A 16,899-nucleotide genomic window follows, 5' to 3' on the forward strand; every position below is an offset into this window, starting at 1 on the left:
GGCAGATCATTCCACAACTTTATCACTCTTTCATGAAAAACTTTTTCCTAATATCCAGCCTATATATTTTTCTTGGTGCACAAGTTGCACAAGGACAAGAATTTGCACCTGGGAAAATGCAATCCAGGAGTGCAGCACAGGTGGGGATCTGTCTGGCTGGGTACCAGCTCTGTGGTAATGGACCTGAGGGTCCTGGTAGACAGCAAGCTCAGGATGAGTGACCAGGGTGCTGCTGCTGCAGCTAAGAAAGCCAAGAAAGGCTGGACCAGGGTCCCTTTAAACTGGTACTGTGTGATACTAGGATCAAACTGAGATCTTACAGCCTAATTACCAGTAGTAATTAGTCATCCCTACATAACTGGATGTCATTCACTGTGGATGACTGGTCTGCTTTTTAAAGAACATACCTGAAATTATTCATCCTTATTAGAAATGTGGTTCAATAAATACATTAAAATAAGCTGTAACAGAATGAAAAATTTCCAGCCAGAAAAAATAAGCATAGGAAGAAAATTTCGCACCCAAAATGGCAAAGTATTTCAAATGTTTCTGTTAAAACACTAAAAAAGATCAACACAAAAGTTTAATGATGTAGTCTCAAGCTTGCAGACACAGGAAGCATGCTACCATAAAATCAGGGGAAATAGATTAGCAATCTAGAGACCAGATGGTTAGTATTTACTTGCTGACATAACACCACCAAATGTTCCTAAATTTCTTTTTTAAATTTGTCTTTCACATTACATTATCAGCATAGGAACTGATCTTGCAAACATATACATAAAGATTTCAATATATTTATTCATTTGGATAGTCCCATTGACTTTAGAACCATTTTAGTCCCATTGACTTTAGAACCATTTTAGTCCCATTGAGTGTTCACAGAACCAGGCTGTTAACTTGGGGTAAGCCTACAGAGTTGTAAACTATTTACCTACACGGATTTGGGCAGGCTGTCTATGAAAAAAAAAAAAATAAAATCCTGTATACATCTTTTTGTTCCGGGTTGTTTTTTCCTTTTCAAGAGAGAGCAGTTTATGGAGAATATGATAAAACACATTCCCTGTCCATAAACTCCTGGTCTGGTGGATAACTGTTAAACTTGGCAGGGCCTGAAATAAACTGAAGTCTTAAAATGCTTCTCCAGTTTGAAGTCCATGAGTAAAAATAATTTTTAAAAAATTTACTAACATTTTTACCCAGCAAATTTTTAACACCAGCATGAGAAAATGTTGCTTAATTATTACAGGATCCTCCTACAAATTACTTAACCTCTCTCCTCTGTGAAAAATATCCTTGATTCCAAATGTTTGTTCAGAAACTTATTTTTCTCTGGTGGGAAAAACTGTCACTCCTTGCTCTACACTGTAATTTGTTTAAGTTACCTGTAGGGGCTCTCTATTCAAAATAGAGAGCCCCTACATTAGCTTTAGCTTTTCATACTCAAAGTTTTCTCCTTCAGCTTTATGTTTTTTCTTTCATTTTCACTTTCTAAAGTGTTGTGTTCCCTTATCCCTCTCTGGAATTTTTGGAGGCATTTACATTGCCCTTTTGTCCAACATATTTTTTCCCATCTTTCATCAAAATCTGCTTCTCAATTGCTTGCATGTTTCTCAATGTCTCATTTTCTCATCTCCTTCCTCAGGTTCCTTTTCCTTTATTGTCACATCACTTACAAAGTCACCTGCCTCCAGGCAGTCTATTTCCTCCCCTATTTAATTTTTTCTATTTTCACCATCTGTGTGTGTACATGTAATACAAGCACTTCATTTGGTAAAAGTGATATCAAACTGAGTTGACCCCATTACTGCCCTGAAAATAAGAAATTTGTTTTCCTATGCTACAGTTTCTTTGTTGATCACACTTCTAGAAGCCAAGAGGGAGTTCCTTTAATGTCATATTAAAATTATAAAATTGGGTAACTCCTCACATGCTCCCCTTGAATACTTATTTTACTCAGCTCCCTACTCATACAGACACAGAAGCAAAACCAGGAATTTGGTTGCAAAACCAGGAATTCTACCAAGAATTTTAATTCTAGGCAGGTCTTTCAAGGTATAATTTGTCTGAAAATCACATTCAAATACCTGTACCTGCAGCTAACTGTCCCATACAGATGAAAAGGCTGTGACTACCTTAAACAAAGAAAGAAATCCCCTCAAAAAACACTCAACCTATTTTTTTAAATAAACCTTCAGTCTCTACAGAAACAAAAGAAACAGCAGCAGAAGGAAACTATGGGTAGGTGGGGAATTTTTACCTTGTCAAAAAAGCATTAGAAAAGTTCTGTCATACATGAAACTTGTAATATTTGTCTGAAGCTTTGCTGTGTTCACTCTAGGCAGAAACAGGGCTAGTACACAGGTAATCTGCATGGATGGGAAAAAAGCCTTTTGTTAAAGAGATGATGATTCTGAACTTCTAAACATAACTACTAAAAGTAATGTATTATATAGGAAAAAAAATCTCAGAACCACTAGAAAACACCATTTCCTTTAAAGAAGTTATGTAAGACAATGTTTGGAGTCTCATCTGGAATGCTGTGTGTCATTCTAGGCATTCACCTTTAAAATGGATGAACTCAAAAGAGCAAAATTAGCAAAACAGCCATCAAAATCCTACCTTATAAAATAGTATTATCCATCAGAAGAAGGGTTGCTTGGGGCATGACCTCTAGCTCTCAAGAGTAAATGCTATATAAAGCAACAAAATCAGCATTGATACAAGAAAAAAATAGTATAAATTAATCAGGAATAATCCTAGAAGCAATTTTATAAACTGCATTTACCTGTCTGTAATGCAGGTCTTCATATAATTCTGGGGACAAAACACCTAACTCATTTTAAGACACAGGTTCACACAATTAACAAAAGGAATTATATGACATGATTCCTTGTGGTAGCAGGCAAGGAATAAGATTTTTTCCATTCTTGTGTTCCTACAGATCTGGAGCTGTAATAACAGGGAAGGAGGGGGGGCTACCTACTCTGCAGTACAAGGTTCAGCTGTGCTGCCATTGTTACTGCTCATTAATTGGATTTAATTGCTATATGATTTAAGTAGATAGCAAGAGTAAATACTATTAATTCCTGTGGAGTCAGGGGAGAATGTCTTTATATCTTGCTGTAAACAAGTTAAAGTGTCAGGAGGCACTGAACATGTAGCCTACCTGAATGCATGACAGATCTACATTTGAAATGTGTAAAACTATCTTTGCAGAATCAGAAAAGAAACTTGGCATTTTTCCAATCATGCAATCACTTTAGTAAAGCTGGGGTGAGGAACAGTTACTTTGTTTATATTTCAGCAGCCACCATTTTCTCCAAGTTCAGTCTTCTACCACATTTGCCTTACCCTGTTATCATTAATTAAAATCAGTAGGAATGGGCCACATTTAGATATTTAATAAATTTTAGTCTTCATACCTGGAGGTCTTTCTAAGAAATATTTCCACATATTATTAATTTGCTTGGTGAGTATAACCTTCATCCTGTTCAGCAAGCATAATTAGAGATTAATTTGTTGTGTCAGGGATTTAAAATATTTTAGCTCACCTTTAGGCAACAACACATTAAATTATATAAGAGAATGCAAACACCTTCAAAGGCAAAGTTTTAAGAGGGGACATTATTCAATAGTGAGAATGGAAAATGGCCTTGTACCAATTCTTTAGTTTTTATATTGGAATCCAACCTTTGCTCTTGCCTATACAGTAAAACAGGCAGAAATATGGGGTTTTTTACGGAGAACACAAAAGTAAAAGGCATATAGGAAATTCTGCCGGCCAATTTTCGAATTTAGGTGAAAGATTATTTAAATGTCACATTTCATGGAGGAGCCATCCCGAGCTGGTGCTGCATCTCAGCTCCCTGGGTACCATCCTCCGTGCCTGCGGCTCCCTCGTGTGGTGCATCCCTGTCCATCTGGGCATCAGCACGGCGGATCTTCACCCTGCCATCCGTGGCTGTGAACCTCTCACTGTGCTCATCATTCCCAGTCCCTTTGCTATCCCAAAGCACACCACCTGCCCCGCAAAAAGCAGTAAGTTTCTTCTTTTTCTTTATTTCATTTGATAGACATTATATATATGTATATACACACAGTACAATACTTTCTTTTGTGATAGAGAATAAATGAAAGTTTTCATTGCTGGTTGTTTGTTAAGTCAACAGATTCCAGTTAATAATGAAAAAAATTTAAATGTTTAATATCAAAAGCAACTTCAAGTATCTTCTATACATTTTAGTATTCAGTATATAGGAAGGTGGTTTGGGGTGTTTGTTTTTATATCAAAAAATGTATTTGAATAGACTATTTTTACCCTCATACTTTAGAGTACTATTCATATCAGGCATGGAGTTTAAAATTATGTATCTCATGGTCCCAACTAGCTCTTCACAAGAACCATAGGTCACTTATACAATCAGGCATATGTTTCAAAACAGGGTTGAATCATCAGCAAAGTCAAGGTGCAATAACCATGTTTAGAAATGCACTATTTCATTCTCCTAAAACAGATTAAGCTGCAGTCCTTGATGTGAAGCAATAGACAACACCACTGTTTGCAAAACAATACCTGACTTAGGCATAAATAGTACTTCAGTTCCCCGAGCTATTTATCCCTTAACTTTCTGTATAAAAATAATTTGACTTAGGCATATATTGCACTAATTTTATCATACTGGATAGCTCTCACCCTGCATTATGTTTTCTTTGCTGAACTAGGATTACACTAGGGTTTCAATTTCCATGGAAAACCTGGGAATAGGGCAACAGACACACATATGGTGTGCAATAAATGGTTATCTATAATAGCAATAGTAATCTCAGAGGCATTCACAAAGGAAACTACACATTAGACTTGGAGATCATTTTCTCCAGTAGATTCATCATTCTCTCCTGTAACTGTAAGCTTTGAACTTGAATGATGTTCTGCTGATCCAGGATCCTGCGCACTTCTCTACAGGTTTCTTCCATAGCTCTACTCAACTTCTTTTGTTCTTCCAACATGGCTTCCATTAATTTTAGCTTCTTCTTTTGGAAACTGCAGTTTTGCATTTTTCTTTTCTTAACGGGTCTTTCTTCAGCTCTGAAATGTGAATATTTGTTAGAAATTAGAGTCATATTTATAAAAAGAAAGAACCCAAATTTGATAGCATATTCTTGGCCAAGCTACAACCTAGTCATATTTTTAAACCCCTGTGTTCTCCAATAAATTCCCTCTCAAGTTTGTGCCAAAACATAAGTATTTAATGCATTATTGCATAGTGTTACAGATTGTTAAAAAAAAAAAAAAGAGAGAGAGAAAAAGAGATTTTACATCTCAGTGTTTTTAATAAGAAATTTCCCTGGAGAATACCAGGCTTTTTTTTCTTTTTTTTTTTTTTTTAATACACTGTACTGGGAGAGACATTTGGCTTATGTAGCCATTGAAACTCCAATTTTAAAGCTGCAATAACCATCCCAATCCAGAGAAAGTACTGGATGGTTATACGTGGTACTATCTCACAGCACTGCATCAGTAAGGCTGGTCTTTCTCCAGAATATGAGTCTCAGAATTTGCCTTTGTGCCAAGACACAGCATGGCAATGACCACTCTTTTTTTTATATTCCACCAAAAAATATTACAAACAACATAAAAGCCTGAAAAGACAGAAAAATACCTGGGGGTTCTGGTTGACAGTGGCTGACCATGAGCCAGGTGTGCCCAGGTGGCCAAGAAGGCCAATGGCACCTGGCCTGGACCAGCCATAGCATGGCCAGCAGGACCAGGGCAGTGACTGTCACCCTGTACTCAGCACTGGTGAGGCCACACCTCCAGTCCTGTGTCCATTTTTGGGCCCCTCACGACAAGAAAAACATTGAGGGGCTGGAGTGTGTCCAGAGAAGGACAATGGACATCTTCATGTGAAATATGCAGAGCTGCCATGTGGACTTTGGGGAACATTTTAAGAATTTCCTCTATGCTTTATCATGCTGGGTTTCTGTTTTGGAAGAGATAAACATGGCAATAAAGACAGTGCTCTCAAGGTGTAAAGGTCATATGGCTGCTCTAACTTGGGGTGACAGAGCCACACAGTCAAAACCAGCCCATGTGGCATACAAGTGAGGGCACACACACAGATCTGTGTCTCTTAACCTGCAGCCTAAGAAGGAACCATGCTAAACTGTGAAAGAGGAAGAAAGGCAAATGTGTAAGTGTACACATCTGAGAAACCTCCAGTTAGAGCTGGATAACTCCTTTCCTAACTTTAAGTGAGAGACCATGTCTTCATTTACACTTTTTGTAACTCCAGACCGGAGTCCCCAACATCAAAGATATCTGATGATGTGTCTTGAAGTCCCTTGACACAAACAGCAATCTCAGTCGTGTTCTGCCAAATGCAGTATCCTTTCTAGGTGAAAAGCAATAATGAGATAGTACAGCTGTGACTAGAATGCCATGTCAACATGCTGCAGATTTTAAGACATCCTTGAATAAGCACAACTTGAACTCTTGAGAAATGTGTTTTTATTAATGTGAAGAAGGGTAGTGGGGGTGAGGTCACTCAGCTGTGACAGATTTGTATCATAATTTGATTCATGTTCTTATCCTACTTGACAGGCTTTGTGCAGCAGCCACTGTGACATTCAGATCTGTCAGCAGGAGAGATAAACAATCCTTAGCACCTGAAAGACTTAATGCAAATATAAGAAAAAGACACAAGCCCCTTGACATTTAAGAGTGCAGTGACCCAAAAAGGGTGAGATACTATCTACTTTGGAAGGTATACAATAAACTCAGCTTTGCAGGTTCTATATAGCATATTTGATTTGGGGCATCAAATAAATATAAAAATAAAATAAAATAAATTCTGCTCTGCTCAAACTGTGGTTCTGCTCAATCTGTGGGTCAAGCTTGCTGCTGATCACTGAAATTATCAGTCTCACAATGCTGTGAGAATGGGTCTTGGCCAACACTAAATTCTGTTTGTCTCCCTTAACTCTTAGGGCCAGAATTACTTTAATGTGGTTCTCAAAGAGATCAAGCAAGTGGAAAAGATGCACAGCAGTCAAAGGACAGCACTGAATCTGTTATTCCAAGGTTCCCATCACTGTAGTCACATTCACAAAGAATGCTTGCTTTCTGGTAGGCAAGAAACTTTCTGAAATGGTGATATTATTTTAGCCAAAGCCACCTTTTGAATTTAAACTTGTCTTCACAGAGGATTTAAATGTTGGAAACTTGATGAATCTCTGTTCTCTTCACCATACAGTGTTAGAAAGTAGCTATGGTAAAACCTCTTGTCTTAAAACCAGTACGAACTCACTCCACAAGAGGGCTTGTGTGTTGTCAATATAAGCACTGGTGAGAATGGTCCTTAATAAGGAATGAGAGAGAAAATCTGAGCTTGTCAATGGTACTGAGATGCATTGAGCATTGTGTGTCTTTCTTGGTAACAGTAGCCACCATTTGGATTTCAATTTCAACTGATACAAGAACAACAACAACAACAAAAAAAACCATAAAAAACTAAGATGCCATGATTTAGACTGAAAGATCTAAAATAAGCCTTATTTTTAAGAGAAAAGAGTCTTTGAAGTGTTTTCCTAGAGTCTGTAAAGGATTTTGTCTTGTTTTCAGTTAAATCCATCAAAGAACTGTAAGACATGAAACCATACATCCAAGACAGTAAGTGCCTTGCACAGCTCTAGAGAGAAAGGAGCAGCAAATTTTTACTATGTCAGCAGTATCTGCAGTCTGCTAATAACTGAAAAATACTCACTGAAGAGTGCTAGCTCAGAACTGTGTTTTAGCACAGAGAAGTGCTCCCAAAAGCAATGACCCAAAGATTCTTCAAGGTCTCCCGAGTACTCCCTACATTTGTGTACAATAACAAACACAACTTGGTAATTAGCCTTCATTGAAAAAAGAAACTTATTTCAGGAATTTTCAGAAAGCCCAAGCTTTGGTGATGGTCCCAATCTCCTTTTCTCTCCACTGACTGATACTAAAAGGGTTCTGTGGTCACTCACAAGTTCACAGTAAGGAACTGGTACTTACAATCCTCTACAGAATTGCTTCTGAAAGGGAGCTCTTGAGAAGGGCCCTACAAAAGAAGGTTCTAAAGAATCTAATTTACAAGCAAAGAGCACTTGCAACATGAAACAATGAAAAATGTCCAGTGATGCCCATCCAGTGATGAGTTATTTGAATTCTGAAGTGTTTCCTCAGATTCTGAGCCACCTTTCTTGAGAAGTTCTAGGTGTCCTGGGCAGCATGTCAGTAATTTTTTATAACAAATTCAAGAAAGAAGCAGGAATATGGGTTCAGCACCAAGTAAGCCAAGCAGCACCAGTATCCTCAAACAGTTCCAGCTAGGTGCATATCTCCTTTGCCAGTGTATGGGCACAAGAATAAGGATCTACTGATGATGGCTGTAGCAGCAATCAGTTCCTGCTGCCTGTTCTCCATGGTGTGTTCCTGTGCAGCCAGCACCTCTGAGACAACAGGGGTGCAGCAGATCCTGACAGCATCCACAAGCTGCTGAAGGAACACCTCCCTCTTTGCCAAGCCTAGTCTCTGAAGGTAGATTTTGAAGGAAATGTCAGGAAAGAGGGGTCAGGGCAAGTAAGGACCTCAAGTACAATCTGGCTGTACTCTTCTGCTGGGCTTCCAGTGCCTACAGCAGAGTATACAAGAGATTGGCATTGGTATTCCTCTGACCACATGAACCAAGTGTGGAAGGGCTCTGGCACTGAGACCATATTCCAAACAGAGCTCACAAAGCTATTTCCCTGCTATGCTGTAACACAGGCAGGGTTCCAAGGAAGCAAACCTTCCTTGGAAAGAAGAAGAAGAAACCTTTCAAAGCAAAAAGAAATTGTTCCATCTCACCTAGGAGACTGAGCAGAAATGACTGCGTGTAATGGACATGAGGGGGAACAAAGCAAAACCTCCAGAAACAATCAGGCAACATATTAGGCAAGTCTCAAGTGCATTTGCTGTCTGCCTACCAATACCAATTTAATTCATTGTTCAATTAAAATTTCCTTGATTGATTGCTTACACTTATCCAATACAGCTTGTTTCAGGGACATGTGTGAATAATTAACGAAGCAGGAGGTGAATACAAAGAGTTCTCTGTTTATCAAAATGTATTATCTTCACAAAACCTTAACAACAATTCCTCATTTCTGACTTCTTCATGGCAAACAGGTCTGCAGTACCATCAGTTCTTGGAATTTATGGCTTTTAACACCTAAAACCTGTTTCTCAGTGGTTTGGGGTTTTTTAGCTCCATATAAATCTGAGCAGACTTCCATAATCCATGTCTTTAGTAAAAGAATTAACAATTGTCTGGATATAATCAATATTAGTATTAGAGATTATATAAAGATATTCAGAGCATAAGGACAGAGGATGAGGCAATGTGGATCTTCTGGTAAACTAGGCTCATTCAATCATTCAAATGCATTCAGGGATTAATGAGACTCATCCTTGAAGTAAAGCACAGAAAAGAACCAGAAATGGCTTGGAGCCTGGGCAAAGCACCTTGCTAGGATAACAAGTCTGCATAATGAGTTAAGATGCACTACATAATGCACATAGCCTAAAGCTCAGACTTCTTTGTAGATGATGCCCCTTCAGATTTAAATAGCCATAGCATAATTTTAGAAATAGTAAAGTCTTTGCCAAATGTGTTGTTTCCCAAATTAGCATCATCACCAAGTTTTATTTCACTTATTTTAATCCATATCTTGGCTAGTTAATGTTATTAATTATTAATATGAATATATAATATATAATTGTTATACGAATTAGGCAATTCTTACTTTTTCTTCCCATGTAAAACTTCTGCAGCAAATGAATTCATCTACATTTAAAAATTAAAAACTACCAGACAGTACAATCATGGCACACAACCACCTTGCCAGAAAGAAAAAAATAGTGAAAGGTTCTCCAATATACTGAAAAGAAAGGTAAGCAGAAATAACATCTGAAAGTTTCATTCACTAAATTCACATTAGAAACAAGGGACTGGTTTAAACCAGGGTTTGCTTATCACTAGAAAGAAGGGAAGAGTGAATTCTCCATCTTCTGAGTTTATCAGGTCTAGACCAGACATTTAGTATTTCCCAGAGTGAAACAAATCAAAGAAACAAAGAAGTGGAGGACAGCAGAGACAGGAGGCTCCTGAGTGCAGAAGTGCCCTGCTGAGGGAAGAACCCTCTCCACAACATTTCTGAACTCCACATCAGAATGACCAAATTCAAATGGTATCTAACATGAAGTCAGACTAAATGGCACAGTGGTTTTATTATGGTCTTTCAATCTATGAAAGTAACTATTTCACATTTTCAGTACAATAGAAATGGCAGAACACATGAAGTCTGAACTACATTCACAGCCTGTATAAATATGTTCTGTCATTATTTCACTATGAAAACAAAGACCATAAATTAATCCACAGGGTGAAAAAACACTGTTTTCAATTAGATAAAAAGTCATTTATAGTGGTGTCAGGAATTTGGATTTTAAAAGTTTAAGCTGCAGTACAAGACTACACCACATTGCATTCTATTTTATGACCATAATAGAATAATTCTATTACTGTCAGATGTTTTGTACTGTACAACAGTGTCAGAGCAGTGTTAGAACAATACTAAGCAATTACAGGCACCCCTTTAAAGGGATTCCAAATGTTTTCCTCATCTACACACTTGAAACAAAAATTCAAGTTAATTTTATCTCACATTAATTGTATTATCACTAACCAGCAAAATTTAGGTTTTGTAAGAAGGTCCTGAACTCAAAGTTTTTCAAACAGAATGCAAAGAAAACCAGTTTCAACTATTTTTAGCTTGACAATATGTATGTAATGATTGAAGTATAAAACTTGACATTTTTTGCTATCATGAAAGCAAAATATTCAATTGAATTTTTTTTAACTATAATTTATATAGCCAAGTAGACTCCTGCTATGTTCAAAGATACTGTGGAAAACACAAAGCTGGCAGTCTAAAGCTATGTTGGAGAGTTTAAAGGAATAACAGAAAAGTTTTTAGAAGTTTAAAAGTTATTTAGAAAGAGCTACTGTTTGAAAGTTTTCTTCCCTATCAATTGTTGCCATAACATTAGGTTTTTTATTACTGAAGAAAAAATCCTGTAATGTAAGTTGTAAAATATACAGCTGCAAAACACATCTGTATTTTCATATAGACATGAGTGTGTGTTTTTCAAAATAGGGAAATTGAGGATCTAAAACATTCTTTTGATTTCAATTCCCAGAACTGTCTTTTGTTCTTTTTTTGAATCTGTTGGATCAATTGTCTGCTGTTCAGAGGCAAAGGCATTGATAAAATAGCCAAGATAGACCCAAAATTTTTATGCTAATTCTTTTCTCTCTTGTTGGCTATTTCAAAGTGTTTTTCAAATACAGGATGAGACACTAATTGCTCAAGCTATAAATTGCTTCCTCAGTTCATAATTTTCCATTAGTTAAATAATTAACTTCCTTGTCTAACATGGCAGCTCTAAGTGATTTTAACCCATGTGGTATCACTAGCAAGCAATGGATTTTCTTCTGGCCAAGAAAGGGTTCCCTACTCAGCTCTCATTCATCTGCCTAAATTAAACAGGTCAAGGCTGGAGAAGCTTTTCAACCCCCCTAGGACTACTGGAATAACACTTTTTCTCCTTCCAGACACATGCCCCATTATCACAAGTGCTTTCTAATTTTTAATCCAATCACGATGCTCACCTGGAATATTACCATGATCTCTCATGTTGCATCTACTGCTCAATTTCTCCTTTTGTTTTAAAACAGGGGAACTGTATTTCAACTTGTCCCTGTGTAACTATCTTGCTGTTAAGTAATATGCACAATATTCTATTGCACAAAATTCTTTCATGGTGGAGACTGTGAGACCATGGCTGAACTCCTAAAAGTTATGGAGGTCCTGCTATCCTGAGAGCTGCCCTGCCCTTCCCTGCAGCTCCCAGACCCTCCTGAGCCATCCAGAGCAGCCACTCCTAGCAGGCAACAGCAGCATTGCAGGGGCTGAGTGGCATTGCCTGCCCCAGACTTGCAGCCAGCTGAGAGCCAGCCTGTGCCACTAGGGGCCAAATTTAAATGAGATGCAGTTTCTAAATTTAGCCAAGTAAAGTTAAAATACTTTTTAGTAGAACAGGTTAGGGTATTTCCTTGGATAAAATTACAAATAAATAAATAAACCAGAATCTGAAGCTGGCTAAAATGCATCATAGCTTAAATTTTCCAGATGTTATAATTTAGTGACTGATTTAAGTCCATTTTAGCTGTAAATGAAAGCACCTACATGAGCTGAGAGACAACCTGCAAACTGTGGGCACAACAGATGTGGGGTTGAGGTTGATTAACTTGATCTCTGTGAGGAATGTCTATGTTCTATAGTGAACCCTGGTGTGGTGACCTCTGTCCTCTCTTACGGTACAAAATCTGTGTTGTCCTGGAGTTCTCCCTAAGCTGAAAAAACTTAACATCCCATATTTTTTAAAAAGCCTGATGTTATCAAGTAGTCAACTGAATAAACTCCACAATGTTTGTGGAAATGTGACCTTCTAATTAAATATTAAATAATGTTATTGTAAATCCAATTAGGAAAAAAGTTATTGCATCTGAAATGTGACTGTGGAGTTTGAAAATCCTAAAGTCAAGCAAGTTTTTATATCAGGAATATCAACTACTTACAATGGACTAGGACGAAAAAAATTGTTGCTTGTGAACAAAAAGGTTGCTATAGTTCAAAAGTGTTGCACCCTAGTAAATATTTGTTGCCAAAAAAAAATGTTTTTTAAAATAATCAGTTTTTCAAGAAATACTTGCTTGAATGATTGAATAAATTTAACTTGGTTTTATTCATCCAAGAGTGGGTCTGGAAACAATAATTCGAACTTGCTCAGTTGGTTCTTCTTCCACCTCAACATCTTTACAGTTGCATGACTGACAGGTAATTTTAGTGTTACAGTTAAAGCCTCACAGAGTCATGATAAGGATCTCCAGGATCAACTTTTTTCCTGCCAGAAAACTGTAATCAGCTCTTATTTCACACCACTCTGGATGAAAAATGAGACCAGTAAAGTCTGAAATTTGTATCAAGAGTACAGCCCTGCCTTTTGCTAAAATGCTGCCTTCCAGGGAACTCCAATCATATCCAAAAAAAAAAGGAATCACATGTTTGCATCTCAAACTAGAATTTACTTTGAAAAAAATTACATTCTCAATTGTATTTAAAATGATGCCATGTACTTTCAAACTGCATGAGCAGCTTTTCAGTGTCCACAGAAATATTTATTTTGCATCTTTTCACCATTTTAATAATAACTGAAGCCAGAGAAATTTCATAGTCATATCAAAAGCAGAACTAGAGCAAGCCAAAAATCATCTGAGCAGTATGTTATATCTCTGATTGCACCGCAGGACTCTCTTGAACATGCCTGTACTCCTTTTATGAACACTCTCCCTGATGTGAGCCGTGACATGCATGCTGAGTTTTGGCAATAATATACAACTTTTTGCCCAGTTCTCCTACTCCCTCCCAGTCTTTCATAAAGGAATAAAGAAAATGCCCTAATTCAGCAAAGTGACTGAGATTGGGGAACAGATCTCATTTGTGATTTACAGAAAAAATACAAGAGCTGCTAGAGAAAAATGTGGGAGGGTGTTCCCTTTACACAGCAAATTCGGTTCATTCTGCAAAATCCTAAAAAGAGGGGAAAATAGATGCTACCTCAGCTTGTAAGAAAGCAAGCTTGATGAGCTCTCTGAATGTTCATCTTCAAAGCATTCTTCCCTTCCTTCATATGTAAACTGGTTATATGGCAAGTACAGAGGTGTAGACTTGGCTGATGGAGACTGCGAGGCCTCTGTCTGTGATGTAGAAGGACCTGGCTGCTGATTTTCATGCATTTTCACATCGCTGTGGTCTGTCACTTTGGATAAGATCCTATCAATGGTTTTGTAGTAAGGCCAGTCAGGTGCCACAGTTTCACTGTCAGTCATGCATTTTAATTTCCTGTAAGAAAAGGCACACAACATTAAAGCTTGTTTTCCTACACAAGTACTTTTCATACAGATCTATCTCATAACATTTGTTCTGATCACATTTAGGAGTCAAACTGAATGCTTTTAATGAGAATAAAATTAGACACTTTTCTTCTTTAACTTCCAGTGAAGCCTTTCAGGTTCTTTTCCTAGGTTTGACCTGTAATAAAACATTGCATGTAAACCCCAAAAGAAATTCAATACAGATAAAGAACATTACAACTTCTAATGGAAACAGGATTGTGTTGGTGGTTGAATAATTTTCTTCCCCTTATAGAATACCCAACTAACCAATCTAACAGCAGTCCCTGGCAACTGGACTAAGCAACCCACCACAGCCTTTACTGAACTGAGGGCAGCCCTGCACTTTCACGCTTTGAAGAATTAATATTTATTTTCTATAATGAATACAAGTGGCTATAAATATAATGCATATCCTTTTTCTAATATGGCTTAAAAGCCCTGAAATGCCTTGATAAATATCTTTGTAACAACCATGAGATACAGACATCTGTTCATTTGTTACAGAATAAAGATCAGGGTAGGGAAAAGTACAGAGTTTCATTAATTTACCAAAAAAAAAGAAAAAAACCTAAAACAGTTAATAATGCATTAGAAACAGCATGCACAAAATCATTACATTACAGTGGACTATCAACCATGACCCTTTCACATGTATCTTATGAGATTTATTATTCAGTCCTCAGACAAGTTCACTGCTATCCCAGTAGTTACCCAGTGTTATTTTATTTTCTTTTACTGAGAAATATAAAACTGAGGTATATAGATGTAGGATACATCTCAAAGAAATTCCACAGCCCAACTAGAGTCCCAAACTTTCTTTTCATTTGCCTCTCCCAATTTGGATCTTGTTACTCTAAATCAAAATGCAGGAAGGGAACACAACAGGAAAGGCAAGACCGATGGCAAATGCCCCATTTTCATAAACCAGATTTCATTCAAATTAACAAAAAGCTGAATCAAATCTGATTCTCACAGCTAGAGGTTTGCATTTGTAGAAAAAAAAAATCCAAAAAAAACTCTATTCCTGGACACCTGGCCCACCCCTTTTTTTTTGAAGCCTTTCAGGTTTTTCCTTCTCAGAATCCATCTTCCCACACCAGTCTTGCAAGGGGTAGAATTAAATAACATGTAAACATGAAAACAATGGTATCAAACTTAAAAGTGAGAACTTGAAGTTCTTCCTTTTAAAATGCTGTCAGCCTAGAGTAAGGGGAAATCCACTAGTGAGAAAAGAAGGCAGTAAGATTTGCTTAGACTTTAAAGCCATTTAAGGATTCTTTTCTCCTTGTCCTTGCAATGTCTGATGAGCTTTTCCAGCTATTTAGAAATGCACATCATAGTCCTGCAAAGCAGAGCCTCACAGCCATCCATACTTTTATGCCCTCTATGCATTCAAAATTTTAATTTCATACATATTTCACAACCTACTGCTGCGATTTCATAGTCAGAGAATATCGAGCACAGCCTACAAATACATGCATACCCATGCAGCACAGACAGAAAATAGCTAAACACAGGCCTGACAACAACCATCAATTAATATTGATTATTTTTAGTTCAATTGTTGAGGCTATTTGCATGAAAAACAGATCAATTATGCCACTACAAGCTCGTAGCCAAGCCTACATGCCATATTTGTTTGCCTGTGTTGAAACTCTCAATGTGTTCAAGCTATGAGGCTTAAAACTGAATTGCAATTATGGAGTGCATTCACTGTGGTCAGTCATCCCCAGGGGAGAGGTGGCAAAAGCCAGGGGTGACCACATCTCAGCCAGGCCACTGCCAAGTCCAGCAGCTGCACTGAGACTTGGTGGGACACGGTTTGAGCCCTTTGGACTGCAAAGCATTGTGTCAAAAAGGGCAGGACAAGCCTGGAGCTGACACTCTGCTGGCTGCTCTGGGAGCAGGCTTGTACTCAGCCCAATTTCACCCAGGTCCCCACCAGCAGAGCTGCTGCCCTGCCAGGCCATCCCCTCCTGTTCCAGCATTTGGCCATCCCAGAGGAGGACTCTGCATTTGTCCTTGTTGGGTTGGATGGGGTCCCTGTCAGCCCATTCCTCGACCTGCCCAGGTCCCTCTGAGTGTCAGTCCTGCCCTCACAGGTGCAGACTGCAGCCCCAGTTTGGCATCATCTGCAAACCAGTGAACTCCACCTTCACCTTGGGATTGATTTTAAACAGGGCAGGTCCCAGTACAAAACACGTGCAGTCCTCCACTGGGAATGAGTCTCCAGGCAGAATACAAACCATTAACAGCTACTCTGTGCCCAGAGATCCAGAGAGTTTTCCAGCCAGCTGGTAGTCCTTCCCCTGCAGTGTAACATCCCAGCTTGGATACAAGGATGTTCTTGGGGACTGTGCCAAAAGGGTTTGTACTGTGAGCTAGACAATCCTTTGCTCTACCCTCATCCACAGATCTAGTCCTTTAAAAAAGAAAGCAAGCAGGTCAGTCAGGTGTGATTCAGTGCTGGTAAATCCTTTCTGGCTATTCCCAGTCACCACCTTCTCCTTTCTGTGACTGGAAATTGCTTCCAAAATTTCTTGCTCAATGATCTCTTAAAGAGTCGAAGGGAAGAACTCCTGTTCCTGCCTTTCTGAAGATTCAACAGCCTTTTTCTGGTCCCTAAGACCTCCCTCCATCTTCACAAAGTCTCAGAGATGATTCCTGACTCAGTCCTTTCCCACTGCTGCTATTTCTGATAACTCTCAGATAACTCTGCCGCAGGCACACCCGACTGGGACCTGTGGGCAGTGAAGGCTGGAATACAGACACCAACTCCCCCCAGCCTCATTGGCTGCATCTGCTTCCA

At 38.3% G+C, this 16,899-nt stretch overlaps 1 protein-coding gene across 5 annotated transcripts in view; it reads right to left on the minus strand.

Annotated features, from left to right (window-relative positions):
* Nucleotides 1–4,042: 4,042 nt before the first annotated feature.
* Nucleotides 4,043–16,899, minus strand: part of MSANTD1 (Myb/SANT DNA binding domain containing 1) — a 57,199-nt gene continuing 44,342 nt past the window's right edge. For all 5 annotated transcript variants that reach the window (XM_030238732.2, XM_018924517.3, XM_018924523.3 and 2 more), the window contains 2 exons: nucleotides 13,753–14,037; nucleotides 4,043–5,089 (listed from right to left, as the gene is read on the minus strand). In XM_030238732.2, coding sequence (XP_030094592.1) covers nucleotides 4,849–5,089; nucleotides 13,753–14,037 — 526 coding nt within the window. In that variant the 3' untranslated portion in view covers nucleotides 4,043–4,848. The remainder of the gene's footprint in view (nucleotides 5,090–13,752; nucleotides 14,038–16,899) is intronic.

This window comes from Serinus canaria, chromosome 4 (assembly GCF_022539315.1).
Source record: "Serinus canaria isolate serCan28SL12 chromosome 4, serCan2020, whole genome shotgun sequence".
NCBI classification, from domain to species: domain Eukaryota; kingdom Metazoa; phylum Chordata; class Aves; order Passeriformes; family Fringillidae; genus Serinus; species Serinus canaria.